We start from the raw sequence: 15,495 nt of genomic DNA, 5'->3' as shown, positions 1-15,495 counted from the left end.
TGTTTATGAAAATTAATAAAATATAATTATAGAAAAAAAAAGATGAATGCTTTGTTTATAGTGGTGCAATTGATTTTTTAAATTGATGGAAGAAAGCTGGCAGAAAATTCAAACATTAGAAAGTGGTATTTTATAGGCTAATTTAATGAGTTGGGTAGTACTCTGTTGTGCTTAAGGCTACTACAACAATACTTGGACATTTTGTGTGTAAATTGTATCTCAAAAAGATTGATTCAGAAGCAATTATGTTAAAGTATTGGCATCACTCAGGAGTTTGGAGTGTGTTGGATTGGGAGAGGGGGTGAAGGAGAAGAAAATACTCAACAGTGAAAAAAAAATTATTTAAGAAACCCAAAAAAACAAAAAAGCAAGTTAGAGAAATGGATGTTAATGAGCCACACTGCAACTGCTCTGTAAAACTATCACTTACCTGGGAAGTATCAAAGAATACTGTCCACACTTTCCTGAAAAAGGTTACCAGACTAGTTTCAAGTACTTATTGATGTGAGGCTTTATATTTCAACCAGAACAGCATGGCACAGCATAGCACTTTTTCTGTTAAACCAGCCTTGAAATGAGATTTGTGAAATGTAAAGCATTTTCTTACTAAAATGCTTTGGAAAATCCAAATTTCTTCCATTATCTGAAATGATACTCCTATGAAGCTGAAATGGTATATATGAAAAAGTTATCATTAATTTATATGCCTGTAGTTATTATTTTTGCTTTTATTTCCAGAGAGTGGGACCGGGGCCGGGAGCGCCGTAGTCGGGGTGAATACCGTGACTATGACCGGAATCGACGGGAACGCTTCTCACCTCCCCGCCATGAGCTCAGCCCCCCACAGAAACGCATGCGGAGAGACTGGTAAGATGGCAGCTTCCCTGCCTCTTCTGGGCTCCAGCTCTCCTCTCTCATCTTTGCTGAAAATACTGTCCTTTCCTTTTCTCAAATTTCACATAAACTTACTCTGTCTTTGTCTCTTAAAGTCTTTGGGTGAGTGATCACTTTCCTTAGCTGCTGTCCCCTCCCTCTGTCTTACCTCCTTTGTGTTCTGGCGGGATGGGTCCCTTCTCTGACTTTTGTGTTTTCCCCCCACCCTCAGGGATGAGCACAGTTCTGACCCATACCACAGTGGCTATGAGATGCCCTATGCTGGGGGGGGTGGGGGCCCAACTTATGGCCCCCCTCAGCCCTGGGGCCACCCAGACGTCCACATCATGCAGCATCATGTACTGCCTATCCAGGCCAGGTAAAGACCTGGGGTCTCAGAGAAGGGAGTTGATAAAGTGTGGGGGTGGATTGCGATTGCTGGAGACCATGGCTGGAGCACAGGGAGGGACGACGGGTGGTGGCAGTTAATATCTGGGTTGATGTCCAGGGTGGGAAAAAGAGGGGGCAGCTGGCTACCTTGGCCCTCCCCACCCCCCCACCCTCTTCCCCACAACCAAAACCTCTTGATCGGGCCCTCCCTAGGCTGGGCAGCATTGCGGAGATCGACTTGGGCGTGCCACCACCAGTCATGAAGACCTTCAAGGAGTTTCTCCTGTCACTGGATGACTCTGTGGACGAGACAGAGGCAGTTAAGCGCTATAACGACTACAAACTGGATTTTCGAAGGCAGCAGATGCAGGATTTCTTCCTGGCTCATAAAGATGAGGAGTGGTGAGTATCCCTACTTCTCTGTTACATTGTCCCTGCCTTGTTTCTCCTGGCCCAGCCCTGTCCTCTACCCATTTTCCCCTGATCTAGTATTTCCTGGGGGTGGGAGGTGGGAGATGGGAAGTATAACAGTATTGGCTGATGGGGTCTCAGTTCATCTACTGCCATGGCTCCCCACCCACTCACCCCTCCCACTGTCCTCAGTCAGTGGGCCGCCTCCAGGCAGCTGGCTGGAGATACTTGGCCCTTTGGGACAACAGACAGGTTGTTTCCCACTTGCTGGCATTGGGCCATTGTCATTCCTGATCGCTGAGACCCTCTGTGGCTGTGGTGTCCTCCCAAAAACGACGAGTGATTCCAGACAAGAAAATGCAAGGTCTCAGGGTCATTTGACAGAAAAAGAGTTTTAATTTTTTTTCCCTTTTGTGGATGTTTTAATTTTAACCATCTTTTCCCCCCTTCCTGCTCCTCCTCCTCATCCTCTTTCTGCTCCTCCTCCTTGAAAAGAGCCAGAACTGGGAACTACACCCGCCCATCGACGGAGCTCGGAGCAAACCCACCTCCACCCCCACCATACCCAGCCCATACATGAGCCCCCTGGGCTGAGCAGCGCTGCCCCGGCCAGGCAGACAGGCAGGGCACTGCTGTGCACAATGCAGCGGTTTAGCTGAATGTGAATGCTTAGGCAGCTAGTCAGTTAGGGCCCCCACCGCAGACTCCGCGGGGGTGGGGCAACTGGGCCGGGAAGCCCCTGCCAGGAGCCAGCCGATGGCCCACCAGCCAGCATGGGCCCTGGGCGCGGCTAGTTAAATCTTGAGCTCTGTTTGACCAAGCAGCCAAGGTAAAGATCCTGGAGCTGATGCCTGCGGCTTTTCCTTTCCCCTTATGCTCAACATGTGGTTCTGTACTGTCTATTTTTTTTTACTTTCTTTGTCTCCTACTTTATTCTTTTTCTGCTCTTATTTCATAACACTGCTTTCTTTGTTTTCAGTTTCTGTCTTTGGTCTTCAGTTTTCCCATGTTGTTGATTTCTGGGCATTTCTTACCCTTTTTTCATACTCTGAGTATCTCCTTTTTGGTTGTATTTTAAATGTATTCTTTTTTATGCTTCATCCTTCCCCCTCCACTACTCTTTTTTCTCTGTCCACGTGGGCAGTACCTGAAGTTATAAGGACACTTCACTTTTTCCCTTTGGCCTTTCCCTGTCCCCTCACCATCTTGCTTGTCTTCCCGAGGGGGGGAGAAAGACAGCCTGCCTTTTTCTATCTGGTGCACTTCAGTTTTCCCTCTGTTTCTCCACTAGAGTTAGTGGGAATTGGTGGGAGCAGTCCTAATGACTAGAGTTCAGGGCTGGCTTTTGGGGGAGCCTACTATTTCCTTAGTCCTTCTTTGGGAAAACGTTACTTTTTAAATTCCTATTTCTCAGAGATTTGGGGCAATAAATCTGCCTTTCCATCTCTGGGCCTCTCCCATAGTCATTTTTCTTCCCAACTCCAGAGCTCTTAGTACCTGGTTCTCCCCCACATCTTCTCAGAGCATAACTTTTGTTTCCTTTTGGGATTGATTGGGTAGTTCTAGTGCATTCCCTTCCCCTAATCTCTGCTTTTGTGATCTTTTGTGGGTTTGAGAGGATAGGGGCTTAGCCCTTATTTTCCTGGGCCCCTCCTCACATCCTGGCTCTGACCTCCAGTGACTGTTCTGTTTCTTCCCTTCCTCCTCAGGTTTCGGTCTAAGTACCACCCAGATGAGGTGGGGAAGAGGCGGCAGGAGGCCCGAGGGGCCCTACAAAATAGACTGAGGGTATTTCTGTCTCTCATGGAAAGTGGTTGGTTTGATAATCTTCTCCTGGACATAGACAAAGCCGATGCCATTGTCAAAATGCTGGATGCAGGTTTGTGGATTTGGAGTGGTAACATTAGGGTCGGGGTTGACTGGTGGTCGGAGACCCAGAGGCTGAAGGCTAGGACTCTTGGATTGTGACCTCTGCTCTTTTACCATAGCTGTGATTAAGATGGAAGGAGGCACAGAGAATGACCTACGCATTCTGGAGCAGGAAGAAGAAGAGGAACAAGCGGGAAAGCCTGGGGAACCAGGCAAGAAGGAGGAAGGCCGAACTGGACCTGGGCTTGGAGATGGAGAGCGCAAGGCCAACGATAAGGACGACAAGAAAGAAGAGGGCAAACAGGTCTGAGTGATGGGCCACGAGGGGAGGAGGATAGAAATGGAGCACGTTTGGTGGTGACGGGGTGGGGGTGCCTAGATGGGTTGGATCTAGGGTGTTGTGTATTGTGTTTGGGGAGAGAGAGGAACTACCAGGCCGAGCTGTGGGAAGGATTTATCAGAGAAGGGGTGAAGGGAGATTTGACATAACCCTGTGATCGGTCATCTCTCCCTGTAGGCTGAGAATGACGGTTCTAATGATGACAAAACTAAGAAGTCTGAAGGTGATGGGGATAAGGAAGAGAAAAAGGATGACTCTGAGAAGGAAGCCAAAAAGGTAGGTTGTCTCTTCTGTAGGAGCTCTGGTGGCAGCAGCTAAGGAGCTGTGCTGCTCAGACGATTCTCCTCCACCAGCTGCTCCTTGGGAGAAAGAAGATTAATAACCTGTTCTCATGAGATTTATGATCTCTGAAAACCTGCTGGAGGGCCAGCTATGAATTGGATTTCTTACACAGGGTTGGGGTATCAGGGCTTGGGTCTTGGATTCTGACCACTCCCTCCTGTTGCATCTCCCACAGAGTACCAAGAAGAGGAACAGGAAGCAGAGTGGTGATGACAGTTTTGATGAAGGCAGCGTGTCTGAGTCTGAATCAGAGTCTGAAAGTGGCCACGCTGATGAGGAGAAGGAGGAGACTGGTAGGTTTATTTTCTTGTCCTTTGTCTTCTAGCTGAACAGGGTGAGGAGGAGGGTGTGAGGGGCTGGGATGGTTGCTGTTTGGAGGAAACTTTTGTGGTGGTGGTCGCTTACTTCTTTTTTTCTGTCTTCAACAACAACAAAATAACCAACTCCCACCACCACCTGCACAGGAGAAGCACTCAAGGAGAAGGAAAAGCCCAAGGAGGAAGACAGGGAGAAGCCCAAAGAAGCTCCAGGGCTGGAGTGCAAGCCCCGGCCCCTGCATAAGACTTGCTCTCTCTTCATGCGCAACATCGCACCCAATATCTCCCGGGCGGAGATCATATCTGTGAGTGGGGGAAGCAGGGCGCAGGGATGACAAGCAGGCCCCATTTCTTATGGAGGAGGAAGACACAGGACACTATTTTTAAATAAATGGTTTTGTTTTTCTAATAGAGAGGTCCCTGTCCATGTGACATACCCATCTAGGGCTGACCCTGATTGCATTGTTTGCTTTCAGGTGCTCACATTCTTAATGTGCTGGTCAGGTGCTGACCCTTTACTGCAGAAGGAAAAGCTTAAAAGGCAGTAGTAGTCCCTTGGGTTCTGAGGACATGAGGATGAAATGAATGCTTGTCTTGTCATTAACTGGAGTTTCTTTTCATGTTCTTTCAGCTTTGTAAAAGATATCCAGGCTTTATGCGTGTAGCGCTGTCAGAGCCCCAGCCGGAGAGAAGGTAATGAACTGAGAGCAAGGAATACCTGGGAGAGAAGCAGGAGGGAGAGGCCAACAGACACCCCCACCACACCCCTACACCATGATGCTGATGTTTTCATTCTTTTTTTCTCTTGTGTAGGTTTTTTCGTCGTGGCTGGGTGACCTTTGACCGCAGTGTCAATATTAAAGAAATCTGTTGGAACCTGCAGAATATCCGAGTGAGTTTTGAGGAGGGAAAGTGGGCTACCCATGTTTTCTATAAATTCCTTGTTCATAGATTCATTTATTCTGTACCTTATTTCATCCATCCATGCTGGCACGCATGTTACTGTGAATTAGACACACGTTGTCCCTGAAGCTCTTGGTCTTATGGACAGGGCCTGCATTGGAGTTGCTGCCTCTTGGGGAAGTGGTGGAAGGGTGAGTGAAGATTCTGTTCTGTTTCTTCCAGCTCCGGGAGTGTGAGCTGTGCCCTGGTGTGAACAGAGATCTGACCCGTCGTGTCCGCAATATCAACGGCATTACCCAGCACAAGCAGATAGTGCGCAATGATATCAAGCTGGCGGCCAAACTAATCCACACACTGGATGACAGGACCCAGCTTTGGGCCACGGAGCCTGGAACACCTCCTGTGTCAACTGTAAGTGACTACTGTGGGACTTTGAAAAGGAGTTGATGCCACCTCACCTACTGTGGGCATTTGGGCCTAGCTTGAACTGTGACATTAACTCCTTGTACCCATCTCTTCTGTTTGGGCCTTTCTGCTTGGGTAATTCTCAGCCATACAGACTAGCACATATTCTTCCTGTGGGTTTGCTGTGTGTGGCATAAGGTTGATTCCTGCCCTGTCTGAAGGGTAGAACTCCACATGTGTTTCTTAGGCTGTAATCTTTAGGATTTCCAGATCTCCCCCACCGGTCTCTGTTGAGAGGTTGGTGAGTTGAATTGTCAACCTTTTGGTTAGCAGCCAAGCACTTTAACAGTTGTGCCATTACAGATCCTTAATTATGTGTTAGGTGAGGATAGAAAAATGATCAGGCACAGATAACTCTGAGAATCCAGTGGAACCTAACTTTTCCCTCTCGTTGCCGTTTTAGTTGCGGTCCCTGGGCTCTCTTTGTAGGGTTTTCTCTGCCTTCCCTGCCCCTGCTCATCTTTGCTTTTTATCTTTCCCCTTCAGGCTCTGCCCTCTCAGAACCCAATCTTGAAGAATATCACCGACTACCTGATTGAAGAAGTGAGCGCTGAGGAGGAGGAGCTGCTCGGGAGTAGTGGGGGGCCCCCCCCTGAAGAGCCTCCCAAAGAAGGGAACCCGGCTGAGATCAATGTGGAAAGGGATGAGAAGCTGATCAAGGTACTAGCTTTGGGGCATGAGCAAGGAAAGGGTCTCACGGAGCAGTTGATGAACAGTCCTAACCTGGCTTCTCATTTCTCTTTAGGTTTTGGATAAACTCCTCCTCTACTTGAGAATAGTCCATTCCCTGGACTATTACAACACATGCGAGTATCCCAATGAGGATGAGATGCCCAACCGTTGTGGCATTATCCATGTTCGAGGACCCATGCCACCCAATCGCATTAGTCACGGAGAAGGCAAGTTCCCAGGCGCTTTGTTTCTTATTGGATTCCCATGAGGTTCCCCTTTTTCCTCAGCGGCCTCCTATTCCTGCTTCCCCCTCCTCTAATTCCCTTCTTCCACAATCTTTGCTTCTGGCTCCCTTCTCTAAACATTTTTTCTCTTTCCCTAAACCACAGTACTAGAATGGCAGAAGACATTTGAAGAGAAGCTGACTCCACTGCTGAGTGTGAGAGAGTCTCTTTCAGAGGAAGAAGCCCAGAAAATGGGTCGCAAAGACCCGGAGCAGGAAGTGGAAAAATTTGTCACCTCCAATACCCAGGAACTGGGCAAGGATAAGTGGCTTTGCCCTCTCAGTGGCAAGAAATTCAAGGTTTGGGATAGTAGAATTGACTTGTTAGAACTTTGACAAGAGGGAGTAGGCTTGGGGAGGAAGGGATCTGGGGCTATTTAATAGTGGAGTGAGGGAGGTGGGATTCTTCCAGATGGGGTCTGTGAAGAGACTTAGACTGTTGCTGTATATTGATTCTCACTTGCTGTCAGTCGATAGGACAGAGCAGAACTGTCTATAATATGGCTTCTTAAGCTGTGATCTTTAGGGCATGGGTTACACATCTTTCTCCTGCAGGGCAGCTAATAAATAGGTTCACTAACCTTTGGGTTATTAGCAGCAGAGAACATAATCCCTGCCACCTGGGTTACTATTGGAGAGGCTCAAGGAACCCCCCATTCCTTGCTCTGCCCTGACCCTCATTCTTTTCACCCAGGGCCCTGAATTTGTACGCAAACACATCTTCAACAAGCATGCAGAGAAAATTGAGGAAGTGAAGAAGGAGGTGTCTTTTTTTAACAATTTCCTCACTGATGCCAAGCGACCAGCTCTGCCGGAGATCAAGCCAGCTCAGCCACCTGGTCCTGCCCAAAGTAAGATACGATCCATGAGGGCCTGATCCGCATGCTCTTGGCTCTCTTGGACTACCTTTAACCTGTTACTATCTGACGTTTCTACCACTCCATTCTCAGGTCATATTCCTAGATTCTGTAACACATACTCCCCAACCCGCAGTAATTCACATTCCTGTCTCTGTTGTACTCCCCCCAGGCCTGACCCCAGGACTCCCCTACCCACACCAGACGCCCCAAGGCCTGATTCCCTATGGTCAGCCCCGGCCCCCCATCTTAGGTTATGGAGGTAACTATAAGAAGAGTTAAGTGGTTGTGTGGGACTGGGAGTAAGAATATCTAGAACATAATCAAAGTAGTCATTTCTCAAACTTTTTTTTTATTTAAATAGCTGGCGCCGTCCGTCCTGCAGTCCCCACAGGAGGACCACCATATCCCCATGGCCCGTATGGTGCTGGCCGAGGCAACTACGATGCCTTTCGTGGCCAAGGAGGTTATCCTGGGAAACCTCGAAACAGGTAAGGAGTTATGATGCCCAAGCTTTCTTATCAAATTTCTGTTTAGGAACCATCAAATCTTTATCCATTTACCTCTTCCATTACAGGATGGTTCGTGGAGACCCAAGGGCCATTGTGGAATATCGTGACCTGGATGCCCCCGATGATGTTGATTTCTTCTGAGCCATCCACCTTTCCTTATTCCTGGTATCTATCATCTGTACTTATGACTGCCTCATCCCATACAACTCTTGAGAATTTTTTGTACGTTCAGCCCTATTGCCAATAAAAGCACTTCCCTAATGATGTCTCAATGAATTAATGAGTATTACATATGTTGTTAGGTGCCATCGAGTCAAGTACGACTCAGTGACTCTATTAAGATCTAAACCCTATACTACCTTATGCCATCCTCACACTTCCTGACACACAAAACCCCATTGCAGTAGTCACTGTGTCAGTCCACCCGGTTGAGGGTCTTGCTCTCCTTCACTGACCCGCCACCCTTCTCAACATCATTTCCTTCTCCAAGGAATAGCCCCTCCTAGCAACACACCCAAAGAATGAGGCAAAGCCTCATCATTCTTGCCTCCAAAGAGCACTCTGGCTGCTCGTCTCCAAGACATGGTTGTTCTCTTGGCCATCCACGAACCTCTCAAAAACTGGCTGGGGCCGTGGGAAGCTCGGATAGCCACTTTATTGATGCCCAGGCTCTGCTGGGACTACCTTGGGACTCGGTGTTAAGCAGCCCTCTCTGCCTTTGACAGCTGGGTGGATGTCACGGCCTGGTTAGAGCTCCTTGGGGCCAGACACAGAGCTGGTCAAGCACAAGTTGTAGAAAGAGTTCGGGTCAAAGGCCTTCGTTACTTCTTGCCAGCCTACCCACCCAGCAGCCTGTAGTTCTCTGGGGTTTCCAGGAGCATCCCAACAGTGAGGGTCCAGTATCAGGAGGTAGGCTTCCGTGCCTGGCCCCAGACAGACTCCCAGCAAGGCCTTGGCTCCGGCATCCACGTCTCCTCCCACCATTACAGGACCCCCACCCCCTGAAAAGTGGGAGTAAAGCCTCTCCAATTCACCCTGAAGCCCCATCCCGCGGGGTACATGACACAGGCGCCCCTCTGGTCCCCCGAAATAGGAGAGGCAGAGGCTGACCTCCACACAGCCGATCCAGCTTCGGGAGCCCCGGAATCCAGGGGACTTATCACCCATGTCCTCCAGGGCGGCCTGCACGGCGGCCAGGCCCGGCACGCCCGCAGACTGGCCCTCTGGCCACGAGCACAAGGTCTGCAGAGTTCGGTAGCCGCAGCCCCAGCCCCGGTCGTCCAGGCCATCGCAGCCGTAGTGATAATAGAGGTAGTGGCCCGAGAGCAGGGCGAGGCGGGTGGCGCCACGGCACGGCGGGGCCAGGCCCACGTGGACGTCCCTCAGCAGCTCCAGGGCGCCGGGAGCGGTGGTTACCGAGGCCGCGCTGGCGACGAGCGAATTCCTGGAACTCTGGGATCCTCTTCTCGACAGATGCTGGGCCAGCCGGCAGCACGCGGAGATCCAGAGACGCCGACGCGGGACTGGAGCAGCGAGAGCTCCCACAATGCACCGCGACTCACGCCCCTCGGCGCCACCACCGCAGAAGCGCCTAGCCCGCCGGGCTCAGTGCGCAGGCGCAGGCGCAGGCGCGATCCTACACGCGGGGCGGGGTGGAGCTTGGCTGGCGGCACTTCGGCTTGCGTGCCGCCAGCATCCACACCTCCTGTTACCCTTGCACCCCCGCCCCACCCTCGGCTCCCCAGTTGCACACACTCCCGTGGCTGTAACAGTTTATTGGCAGCCCAGAGGGGCGAAGGCACCGCAAGGAAGGGAGCTCGGCCCGAGACATGCAGAGGACGGGAAGCCCCCGGGGAAAGTTGAGGAACAGGGTCTGGAGTTCATCTGTGTTACATCCCAGGCCTTAAATAAATAGTATATACAGCTAGAAGGCAGGGCGGGCAGGGCAGGGGCGGGCTCGGGGGTCCCGCCTGGGTCACAGGTCTGAGCAGCGATCCTGCTTGCTGTAATGGTCGAACTGGTTCTTCCAGTGCACCATGTAAGAGCTCCAGCGGTGGAACTCGGCCTTCCACTGGCGCTCCGCCTCGTCCAGGGTGTCTGCGGCCAGGGCGCCGGCAAATGGATGGGGGGAGGAAGACAAGGGGAAGGTTGGGGAATGGACATGGGAGGTATGGATACAGGAAGGACACACGGACAACGTAAGAAGCCACGTGGGATAATGGAAAAAGGATCAGGAGAATATATGGAAGACAGAACACCGGAAGGATGAGAGTAGAAGCGGGGCCAGAAAAGGTTGGCCGGAAGAGGTGGGGGGAAGAAAATGACCGGAAGACAGGACAGAAGGGATCAAGGAGGCGGATCCGTGGATTGGTGGGGGCGGGGGGAAAGAAGAGACAGAAATGGTTGACAGTTATAGGCCCACTGGGGGTGCTATCCAGCCCCGGGGCCTCCCTCTCCCCTCAGTATCAGGCTCAGGCTGCAGAGGTTAATTATACGTATAAAAATGTTTGGTTTTTCTATTTAAGCAACAAAGGCGTCTGGGTCCCTGAGCCAGGTCACCCCTCTCCACCCTGTCCAGTTTGAGTCTCTTGGTGTAATAAGGGAGGGGGCACTAAGTCGGAGGTCCCTGAGTGGGGTTCTTCCCCATGGTCATTAGAGGAGAGGCCGTGGTCACAGCCGCAGGAGCCGGGAGACAAGGAGGAGGAGGAGGGGCAGGGGGAGGCCGGGCCTCGGCCTCGGGGCAGCCTCCCCGTGGGCGGGACCTGAGCAGGTGCTGGGGGCCTCCGTGGCTGGGGGGGAGAAGAGAGGGGTTACACCCCGGCCAGCTCCCACGCCCCTCTCTCCGTGCCCTTTTCCCCCAGTCCTTGCCCGGGCTGGCCCCAGCGTACCGGTAGCGCTGAGCAATTTGGGTAGAAAGCGGTTCCAGAAGGCACAGGCTTGGGCGCGCAGCCCCCGCCGCACCTCCAGCGGCCGCAGATTCAGGCTCACGTACTGCTGTGCCCCCGCTGTGTAAGGTGGCCACTGCGGGGCTTTGGCGTCTCGGGGATCATTGGGGTCCCTGTAGGAGGAATGGGAAGGCTGAGTCCTTTGCAAGCCTGCCTGCCCCGGGGATGGAGGTGAGGCAAGGGTTTCCTAATTCCAGGCGCCTTTAACTCGTTCTAGGACTAGCCCCTAACTCTTCCTCCTTTCCACCACTCCTAAACCCTTCTTTCTCTTCTGTTTTCCCTCTTCAGGCAGTCTCTGCTCTCCTCCTGCCTCCTGTTCTCCCTGGTGCTTTCAGTTTTTCCTCTCTCTTACTATTTAACCGCCCAGTCCTTTCTCTACAAATGCCATGTTTACTTTTGGCAACACTCATCTGATGCCGGATTGTGGTGCCCTCTCGGGACAGGTAAACCAAAATAGATGGTGGAGGGGCAAAGAAAGGTCACACAGCTAAGCTAATAAATCACCCCCGGCCCAATTTAATTCAGCTCTGGAGTTCATGCTCCTGTGTACACCTTTGTCTTTTTCTTTGTGTAATCTCTTTTTGGATTTGCCTTTCTTACTCTGTCCTTATCTTAGACCTTGTTGCCTGCCTTTCTTCCTCTCCCTAAGTCTGTTCGCCTTATCCTTTTCTTCCTTTGTCATCTTTTATTTTTGTGAACCACTCCTCTTCATCTCTCCTGGCCTCTTTCTGTTTGCTGCCGTCCCCCAAGGCTCCCTGGCCCCCCAGAAACCCTCCTTCCCCTCAGCATTGCTGACCCTGTGCGGGCGAAGTTGGCCCAATATCTCATCAGCCGCTGGGCAAAGATTCTCTCTTCCATTGTGTAGTTTAACGAGGGTTCCAGGGGAAGCCCAAAGATGAACTCGATCTCGTAGCCGTGGGGCACCCCCATCCAGAGGGGCCAGGTGAGCGTGGAGGCACGGTGGTCAAAAGAGTAGGCATAGACCCGGGCACCCTGGGTGGCCAGTCGCCCAGCCAGCTGGGCCACGGGGCACACCACGTTGTGGTCGCCCACCACATCACTCATTGCCTCCCTAAGCCGAGCCGGGTCTTCAGGGTGCAGCCAGTCTGTGTAATGCAGGACCACAGCCTCGGCCACCAGGTCACTCACCTGGGGGACCCCGACCCGCACCCCAGCCAAGAACTGGGCCCGGCTGATGAGAGACTCGTTGTCTTTGCTGAAGCCTGGGGCCCCGTATACCAGAAAATAGGAGCCCTCATCCTTCACCACACCCACCAGCACCTGGGGGGACAGGATGAAGGACAGGGGAGGGGTACAGACAGACAGGCAGACAGAAACAGACAAAGAGCCAGAAAGGTGAACAGTTATAGACCCAGAACCACAGAGCAAGAGAGCATGAGATAGGGGGAGGGATAGAGAGAAAGAGAAAATATACCCACATTTCCATCTTTTTGTCCACCCTGGGGTCTGAGTGTGTTTGTGCCTAGGTTCTCGGGGAGGATGAGAGTGGAGAGGGGTCTGGAAGCCTGGGCCTCTGGGAGGAGGTCATGCCTGGGCCCCTGGGATGGCCTAGTATAGGGGAGAAGGGGCCCAGAGGAACCAGCACCACCCTTTCCAGCCACTAGTCACCTGCAGGCCCTGGAAGTCTCCGGCGTTGATAAGGGCCTCGGGGGTGTCACTGAGGAAATCTCCATCCACCACAGGCACAAAGGAGAATCGGAAGACACTTTCCTGAGGCAGCACATGCCACTCATGGTCCACCAGGTCCTGGGCTGGCCGTGTCCTTAGGCAGGCCACCAGCTCTGTGTCATTGCCACCAGTGCCACCTGGGGGGCAGCCTACAAGTCGGGCTAGCAGTGTGGCCCTGCGGCGGGCCTCTCCCACGCCCACGGTGGCCCAGGGTCCATTGGGTGCCCCACTCTGCAGCACAGCCCTGTGGAACAGGCCCCGGCTAGGGGGGGACAGCAGGTGCATGCCCACAGAAGCAGCACCTGCACTCTCCCCAAACAGTGTCACTGACATCGGGTCTCCTCCAAAGGCTGCCACATTCTCCTGCACCCACTGCAGCGCCAGCCTCTGATCCAAAAGACCCACATTGCCTGGGGCCTCCCGGCTCCCTGGCAGGGCCAGGAAACCAAAGGCTCCCACTCGGTAGTTCATGGACACCAGCACAGTCCCCTCGGCCTGTGCCAGAAAGCGGCCATCATACACGTCCAGGGAGGAAGCCCCACTGTAAAAGCCACCCCCATAGATCCAGACAAGGACAGGGGCGGGGGATGCAGGCTTGGGGTATGGTGTCCACACGTTGAGGTAGAGGCAGTCCTCACTCAGCTCACGGTTGGGGTTCCACATCTCAGAGCCCTCAAAGCCAGGGTACAAGGTGTCCACGTATTGGTAGCAGACACTCTGGAAAGACGTGGCATCCAGTACCCCTGACCAGGGCCGCTTGGGCTCTGGTGGAAGAAATCGACGGGGACCCACAGGTGGCTCCGCAAAGGGGATGCCCAGAAAAGCAGAGACAGGGCCCCCAGGGGCCATCAGGCGGATACCCCGCAGGCGGCCCTCTCGAACAGTCACCACTAGGTTTCGGTCCTCCTGACCCTCAGCCCCTGGACCTTCTCCAAGGAAGAGAAGGAGGAGAAGGAGTGGGGAAGCCAGGGAGGGCGTTTGCAGGGGACACCACGGGGGCCGCATGGCTGCCACGCAGGCAGTTGTCTGTTGGAAGAAAAAAAAAAAAGGCACAGGGTGAAGGCCTGAGGAAGGAGATTAGATAACACGCTTGCCCAGTCGTGATCTTTGAGATGCAGAAGAGGTGGGGCAGGTTAGCAGACGGGGAAAGAAACGGAGGGAGGAAGGGAGGCTGCCCAGAGAAGGACATAGGGCAGACGGAATGGAGAGGGTATGAAGACCAGGCCAACACATCCAGACAAACCCAGGGGAGAGAGCACAAGACAGGCCAGCCAAGGAACTCCCCTCCCACCCTCCCCTGCAGACCGCCCTCACCTCCTTCCCTGCTGTGTGAACTGGCCCGGCCCAGTGCGTGCAGTGCGGACACCAGAGGCCCGCAGTCCACGCACAGGCCACACGGTAGGGGCGGGGCCCTCACCGGCCCGCCGCGCTGATGGAGGAGCTTGGCATGAAGGCGCAGACCAAGCCTCTCCCAGGTGGTTAAGGGCTTGGACCCTGGGAGTGGGTTGGGTATTTAGGGCGTGGAAACCGTAGGTCCTAGGGCACCCCAAATCCTGCCTGCTTAACATTTTGCCCCACCCTGCCTAGCCTCATCCACTCCCTGGCATAGAGTGCTGGGACCCACTGGTTTTCATCAGTTGCAGGTCTGCCCCCCCCAACTTTCTTTCCCCTTCCTCTGCTCCTGCAAATAGGTTCACCAGCTCTCGCCCCCAGGACTCAGTCCTCTATCCGTCCGATGTTGTGGTGCAGGCTGCGGCCAGGCGGCGGCAGTAGAGACCGAGAAAAGGATGGCGCTCCCCGCCCCGAACCCAGGAGCCGGGAACTTGGGGCGGGGGTCTGAGGGCTCTCAGGCATTGCTGAAGGGTCTGCAGAGCAAGCCGGGGCGCCAGTGTTCCCAGAGCTCTGGAGATCCCCGGCTGCAGGGACGGGGCGGGGTGGGGGGCGCTATTTTGGGGCAGCAGCTGCTGTGGTTCCGGCATCTCCGGCCAAGGGATCAAAATTCCCCGGGTCGGAACTCCCCCCTCTACCGGCGGTCACCCCTCATCCAGCCCCAGCCGCCTCGAGCTGCAGAGAGTGGTGGTGCTGGAGATTAACTAGGAAATCCGAGTGGGGCTAATTATAACTCGGGGCTTCCGCTGATCCTCCCCTTACCAAAAAAAAAAAAAAAAAAAGACGGAGTCCCCGCGGGAGGAGGCCGCCCTGGGCCTCGGAGGGGATCTCGGTCGGCGCTGCGCAGGGGAGCTCCCTCCCCGGCCCTCGGGATCCCGCGGCCCAGCCAGAGCCTGGAACCTGCGCAGCTCGGGTTCCGCCCCAAACAGGGGGGATGCCTCCCAGCGGCTCCAGATTTGGAGAATCAGGAGGAAGGGGCGCTAGGGAGTCCCCACGGGAGCGAGAGGGGAGGCGGTGGCCAGCCCCGCAGGGCGCCAGCTCCCCTGCTGGCGGCGTCCGTAAGTGTGCGGCGGCGAGGGAAGAGTTAAGGATGCGTGTGGGGCGGCAGGGGGCGTCGCTGGGTAGGCCTGGGGGCGCCAGGGGCGTCCGGTCTGGGGGTCTAGACCCCTGGGGTGGGGGGCGCGCCGTCCCCTAGATGCAGATGGCCGGCGGAGGGTCCTGGGCGAGGCCGGAGACTC

The 15,495-nt window shown here is 53.8% G+C and overlaps 3 protein-coding genes across 8 annotated transcripts in view; 1 reads left to right on the top strand and 2 right to left on the bottom strand.

The window, feature by feature from the left end:
* SRRT (serrate RNA effector molecule homolog (Arabidopsis)) overlaps nt 1-8,491 on the top strand; it is an 11,877-nt gene extending 3,386 nt beyond the window's left edge. Inside the window, exons 2-19 of one of the 4 annotated variants that reach the window (XM_006896453.1) lie at nt 739-867; nt 1,106-1,252; nt 1,477-1,665; nt 3,384-3,553; nt 3,663-3,847; nt 4,061-4,159; nt 4,401-4,518; nt 4,693-4,847; nt 5,174-5,235; nt 5,356-5,434; nt 5,668-5,856; nt 6,397-6,570; nt 6,656-6,809; nt 6,972-7,165; nt 7,560-7,716; nt 7,895-7,984; nt 8,087-8,213; nt 8,300-8,491. In XM_006896453.1, the coding sequence (XP_006896515.1) occupies nt 739-867; nt 1,106-1,252; nt 1,477-1,665; nt 3,384-3,553; nt 3,663-3,847; nt 4,061-4,159; nt 4,401-4,518; nt 4,693-4,847; nt 5,174-5,235; nt 5,356-5,434; nt 5,668-5,856; nt 6,397-6,570; nt 6,656-6,809; nt 6,972-7,165; nt 7,560-7,716; nt 7,895-7,984; nt 8,087-8,213; nt 8,300-8,375 (2,494 nt within the window). In that variant the 3' untranslated portion in view covers nt 8,376-8,491. Of the gene's footprint in view, nt 1-738; nt 868-1,105; nt 1,253-1,476; nt 1,666-3,383; nt 3,554-3,662; nt 3,848-4,060; nt 4,160-4,400; nt 4,519-4,689; nt 4,848-5,173; nt 5,236-5,355; nt 5,435-5,667; nt 5,857-6,396; nt 6,571-6,655; nt 6,810-6,971; nt 7,166-7,559; nt 7,717-7,858; nt 7,985-8,086; nt 8,214-8,299 lie in introns of all 4 variants that reach the window. The other 3 variants (XM_006896452.1, XM_006896451.1, XM_006896450.1) reach the window with 3 other exon arrangements.
* A 490-nt stretch (nt 8,492-8,981) lies between these two features.
* On the bottom strand, nt 8,982-9,401 carry UFSP1 (UFM1-specific peptidase 1 (non-functional)). The gene has a single exon (XM_006896578.1). It carries the CDS (start codon nt 9,399-9,401, stop codon nt 8,982-8,984), a length of 420 nt encoding a protein of 139 aa, XP_006896640.1.
* A 593-nt stretch (nt 9,402-9,994) lies between these two features.
* ACHE (acetylcholinesterase (Yt blood group)) lies at nt 9,995-14,018 on the bottom strand. 3 transcript variants are annotated; one of them, XM_006896447.1, is made up of 4 exons: nt 12,809-14,018; nt 11,976-12,460; nt 11,123-11,292; nt 9,995-10,331 (listed from the first exon to the last, which is right to left on the bottom strand). In XM_006896447.1, the coding sequence occupies exons 1-4, from the start codon at nt 13,871-13,873 to the stop codon at nt 10,210-10,212; spliced, it is 1,842 nt and encodes a 613-aa protein (XP_006896509.1). In that variant the 5' UTR covers nt 13,874-14,018; the 3' UTR covers nt 9,995-10,209. The 3 variants fall into 3 exon arrangements, with proteins under 3 accessions (XP_006896509.1, XP_006896511.1, XP_006896510.1); XM_006896449.1 differs by having other exon boundaries at nt 11,976-12,196; nt 12,809-13,891; XM_006896448.1 differs by lacking the exon at nt 9,995-10,331 and adding an exon at nt 10,905-11,023 and having other exon boundaries at nt 12,809-13,884.
* Between the last annotated feature and the right edge of the window lie 1,477 nt (nt 14,019-15,495).

This window comes from Elephantulus edwardii, unplaced genomic scaffold, assembly GCF_000299155.1.
Source record: "Elephantulus edwardii isolate Elephantulus edwardi_28Jun2011 unplaced genomic scaffold, EleEdw1.0 scaffold00186, whole genome shotgun sequence".
NCBI lineage: Eukaryota > Metazoa > Chordata > Mammalia > Macroscelidea > Macroscelididae > Elephantulus > Elephantulus edwardii.
The sequence above is the reverse complement of the archived record's forward strand: the minus strand, read 5'-3'. Positions and strand labels throughout refer to the sequence as shown.

Excerpts from the sequence above, each read along its gene's own strand:
- ACHE (XM_006896447.1), bottom strand. The coding sequence starts at position 13,873 with ATGCGGCCCCCGTGGTGTCCCCTGCAAACGCCCTCCCTGGCTTCCCCA. Across the intron at positions 12,461-12,808 it reads GAGACTTCCAGGGCCTGCAG|GTGCTGGTGGGTGTGGTGAA; the intron begins GTGACTAGTGGC and ends CTGTCCCCCCAG. Across the intron at positions 10,332-11,122 it reads CAAATTGCTCAGCGCTACCG|ACACCCTGGACGAGGCGGAG; the intron begins GTACGCTGGGGC and ends CCCTGGCCGCAG.
- UFSP1 (XM_006896578.1), bottom strand. The coding sequence starts at position 9,401 with ATGGGTGATAAGTCCCCTGGATTCCGGGGCTCCCGAAGCTGGATCGGC.